Source organism: Panthera tigris, chromosome D4 (assembly GCF_018350195.1).
Source record: "Panthera tigris isolate Pti1 chromosome D4, P.tigris_Pti1_mat1.1, whole genome shotgun sequence".
Taxonomy (NCBI): domain Eukaryota; kingdom Metazoa; phylum Chordata; class Mammalia; order Carnivora; family Felidae; genus Panthera; species Panthera tigris.
This window is the reverse complement of record NC_056672.1, coordinates 957675-962544: the sequence shown is the minus strand read 5'-3', so window position 1 is coordinate 962544 and position 4870 is coordinate 957675. Positions and strand designations below refer to the sequence as shown.

Below are 4870 nucleotides of genomic sequence, written 5' to 3'. Positions count from 1 at the left end.
CCAAGTGGTCGTCTCGTGTGAGCTCACCAGCACACCTGCTTGCCGGTTCTAATCACCTGCCAGTCCTGAGATAGGGTTCTTCAGATGGGGTTCTTCAACATGTCCTATTTAATGTGATTTCATAGGCCACGCCCGACACGGACATCTCTTTAGTCGTCCCGTTCTCCATGGCCCATTGGCCTGACCATATGGCTGAACCACTGGCCGTTGCCCACGAGCCAGTAAAAACTCACACGGAGGGACTCATTGCTCATTGTTCCGTTCTTCCATCACAACGAAGGAAACCGCAGGCATTTCAGCACACAGAGATGATTTGCCCTTCCACTGGAGTGTTTCCAACAGTCGATTGAGGTGCACTGACCTTCCAACTAGGGTGATGCTGGGAAGCTTGACCTTGGAGTTGCCATCTATAAAACAAACTGCTGTTTGTTGGTAACGGAGAGCTGCAGACCCACAGCTCCTGGAGGCGGTTCCAAAGTTGGCCCTAGCCAGAAAAAGGCCACCTGCAGATGAACAGGAGCACCTCCCTGCACCCCCAGCAGCATGCTCCTGTGTAAGCAACTTCTGTATTATTATGGAACTCCTCAGGTCACTGCCTTCATTATTGAAGTGTGCCTCTGACATCCATCCTACATATTATGCATATTTCAGTGTCCAAGGTTATTTACATCTGCAGTCATTGGGGCAGTTTCAATTGATGTCGGATGGCAAGCTGGTAACCGTCTCAGCTTGTATTTGGAAATGTTCTGGTCCGGAATCCCAGTGGCCACCACTGGGTGGCACTCACGTACTTTTGTCATAAGCTCCAGCCTGGGCTCAGCTCTGAGAGCCATCCTCCTTCTCCAAGGGCCACACAGTGCTATCGTGCAGAGAACTTGTGGTGCCCTCAATCCAGCTTCTAACGTGTCATTAATTAAAGTGACCATCTCTTTTGTCCCCAGGTGTGCAATATGGTTTTAAATTAACAAACTGCATGGGCTCAAGCAATTCTATAGTTTCCATTAGCATGTACAGTTACTAGTCTGGTTTTCAATACTAGGTGGAAAAAGTGGCTCCTAGTCAGACATAATATCCATCAATTCACACGTCCAGGTAGAGGAAATATTTCACATAAAGTCCATTCAGACATTCCAGTTTTCCTCTAAACTGTCACCTTAACCCCATCAACCTGTCAACCATGGCATCCTCATATCCTTCCAATGTAACCGTAGGCCCATCAGGACCTCACCACCAGGTTTGGGAATCAGGGTGCACTGGGGTCCCACGTCAAGGTGTCTCCAGTACCTGATTATCCTACCCACACATATGCAGGTGGCTCGGCGCCGTAGCTGGAGATTGGGTCAAAAGACCCTGACTCTTTCAATAATCCTGATCACAATTGATTTGCTGGACCATCACCCCCAGTGATTCAAGCTTAGATTTCTCATCATCATCTGCCTTCTGGCGTTTCCAATTCCTTCAAACTAAGGTAAATGGAGCAGATTTTTTTAAAAAGAGATTTTCACTGTGGGGGGACTGGCAGCAACCTCCACCAGTGCTGCGTTAAGACATTTGTTTCAGCTTTATTCGTCCCATTCCTTAATAACTGTTTAAATACATCTATGCTGCTGGGGAAAGTCCCTTGACTCTCCTTTGTTATCCCCCATCCTCTTGTGGGTTATTCTAATTGTCTTAGCACCTGTGAAACCCAAGAGGGGAAGCTGAGGACATAATGGAACAACTCCATCACATCATATGCTGCAGTTTCAATAATTTCTTAATTTTGTCCCCCTGCCACCTGGACTGCCCTCTTGGTGGCCAGAATTCCTTAGAAGTGTTTGTTATCTGTTGTTCCAACATAATTTTCCCCCTTCGGTAGCATTCTAGAAGCTAGCAGCTGTGGCTCAGATCAGCGGAAATACAAGCTTGGCACAGGGTGAGGTTCCCCACTGAACACTCTCTTTCACTTTATCTCCACCCTTCTTCTTCTTCTTCTTCTTCTTCTTCTTCTTCTTCGAAAAGTCTGTGCCTTTATTGGCCAAACAGGCTACTTGAGAAGGATGTAGCTTGAGGAGTGAGTGGCCTCTGTGCCAGGGCTGCCATGCTTCATAGGCTTGTAGGTGATGGAGAACTCACCCAGGTAGTGGCCAATCATCTCGGGCTTGATTTCAACCTGGTTGAAGATCTTGCCATTGTAGACACCCACCGTCTCAGGCAGGATGACTATGTCCCGCAGGTGTGTCCTTAACCACCTTGGGCTTCTCATGAAGGGAGCCTCCTTCTTGGCCTTGGACAGCAGCAGTGAGTGATGCTTCCCCCACAGACTCCAGTTCAGCCTCTGCCACCGTAGGTGCTGTACAGCTGCATCAACGGCTCAGGGACACACCTAGCAGCTGGCCAAGGTCATGCCATGGTAGGTGAACTTACGCAAAGCACACTGCTCCTTCTGCTCCACTTCAGCCATCTTGTCAGAGCTTGCGGAAGGACAGCCCCCTCTCTTTGCAGACAACGACCACCAAAGAATTGTGTATTTAGTTTGTTTCTCACTGTTTTGCATTTCCTTATGTATCCAGTGAGGCAAATTCTCAGGAGTTGGGTCTGTCAATACTAAATTCCATCAATAATTTTTATGGCTAGTAAATGATCACAGCACCGCTATTGTTTCATATCACAGGTGACTCAGGAGCCACTCAAATACCAAAGATTAATCAACCGCACCCAGTCACCTTTCCTTTTCCCAAAGAGCACTTTCACCATGGTTCAGTAAGTCAGGATCAGTACAGCCAATCCCATTTAGGACACCAACTGTGTCAGGGATCCCCAAGGTCGCCCTCAGGTTTGATGATTTGCTAAAAGGACTTATGGGACACAGAAAAACTGTTAAATCACAGTTACAAATTATGACAGCTAGTGAATACAGATTAAAATCGGCAAAGGAAAAAATCACATAGGTGGAGTCCAGGAAAAACCAGATGCAGGCTTCCAGTTGTTTTCTCTCAGAGGAGTCACACAGACAGCGTTTAATTCTCCCAGTGACGATAGGTGACAACATGTGCCAGTCAGGGAAGCCCACGTGAGCCTTAGTGCCCGGGAAGTTTGCTGGAGGTCTATCATGTAGGCGTGGAGCACCTTAGCCACTCTATCTTCAGCCTCCCCAGAGATCAGATTGACACAGCATGGCCCAGAGCCCAAGCAAACAAAAACAGGCAGTCACCACAGATCACACAGTGAGCATACACAAGACCCCAGGTAAAGGCATCCTTATCAGACAGGATGTTCCTAAGGCTTAGAGTTTTTCTGCCAGGAGCCAGTCAAGGGCCGTTGTTTTCTCTGGAGTGTGTCAGGTTTGAACACCCCAAGCCCACAGAGTTAACTCTTCACTACACAGTCTTGCACATTTTTGTTAGGTTTCCTATTAGGTATTATCTTTTTAGTCATGCTTGTAAATTGAATGTTTTCTTTATTACGTCTGTTATTTATATTATGAAAGCTCTCGGTGCCTCTATGTTCATGTTGTGCCACATTACCTTCCTAAACTCCTCTGCTGACTATTAAACTTGGTTCTCATGGATTTTCCAGACCCACATTCCTGTCACTTACAAATAATCCCGGTTCCGGTTTTCTGATTGCTGCTGTGATGTCTAAACTAAACAACCCAGCAGGTATAGTTCCTGATTTTTATCAGAATATTATCTTGTAATCGTTGTTATCGGATCAGTTTTGAGGAGACCAGGTAGTGCCCGCATCCATTGGAAACACAGGCTTTGAGATCAACACAGTTCGTGAGCATTCACTACCTTTAGCTCATGTTTGAACAGCCCTTTGGTTGCTTTTGAGGTCAGCCAGAGTCTGTATACTTAATGTTAAAGTGGATGAAAATAGACCTTTAGGAAGGTTACCGTGAAAGTAATAAGATCTAAACTCATGGAAGAATATTCTAAATTCGCGGACATTTGAACATTCCGTCCACACCCTGTCCCCTTGCCCCTTTCCAGGGAGCCAAACTATAACCTTAGCTGACTTCTACTTCTCTGGGCCTTTACATCTGAATCAAACTCCCGTACACTGTATCCTATATGCACTGCCAGAGTTTCATTCTAAAACACATCTGACCCTACTTCAAGGTCTTCTATTTCCTGTGTGAAGTTTAAATCTCACGGCGCAGAATCTTTACAAACTGACACTCGTTTTGTTGCAGCTCTATCTACTTAGTGCCCCTTCTTGCCACACAGGCCTTCTCACTGTTCCCCAAACGTTTCATGCATGTTGCTACGGACTGACTTGTGCCCCTATATTCACATTTTGGTGCCCTAACCCCCACTGCGATAGTATTTGGAGATGAGGCCGTTTGTGGGATAATTAGGTTTAGATGAGGTCATGAGTGTGACCCTCGTGATGGGATCGGTGCCTTTGGAAGAAGAGACATCAGAGCTCTCTCTGTCTCTCTCTCTTCCTGCCCATGTGACAACGCAGTGAAAAGATGGCCATCTACAAGTCCGGAAGAGAGTTCTTACAAGATACCAACAATGCTGGCACCTTGACCCAGGAACCTCCAACCCTTGGAACTCTGAGGAAATACAGTTCTCTTGTTTAAGCCACCTAGTCTGTGGGATTTTGTTATGGCAGCCCGGCGGCCTTGGGTCAGTTCCCCTGCTGTGTTGGGGGAGGTTTGCCATGCAACACCAGCCGGGTGTCCTACAATTCAACTCAGTTCTGACACCATCCATGCAGAGATAGCATCGGACCCCACAGGTTAGGGGCTCAGTCGCACAAAACGGTCCCCCCTTCTGAGTCAGTCACTCATGCAGGCTGTCACCCGGGCTTCAGACCACTGGCTGTTAATCAGAGGTTCCCATGCTCCCCTCCTTGGGGTTGATTACTTTGCTAGAGC

General features: G+C 47.1%; 1 protein-coding gene across 1 annotated transcript; it reads right to left on the bottom strand.

Annotated features, from left to right (window-relative positions):
• Nucleotides 1-2026: 2026 nt before the first annotated feature.
• LOC122233252 (40S ribosomal protein S15-like) lies at nucleotides 2027-2443 on the bottom strand. The gene is given in 1 exon segment (XM_042965069.1): nucleotides 2027-2443. A coding segment is annotated over 1 exon segment (417 nt).
• Nucleotides 2444-4870: the final 2427 nt, after the last annotated feature.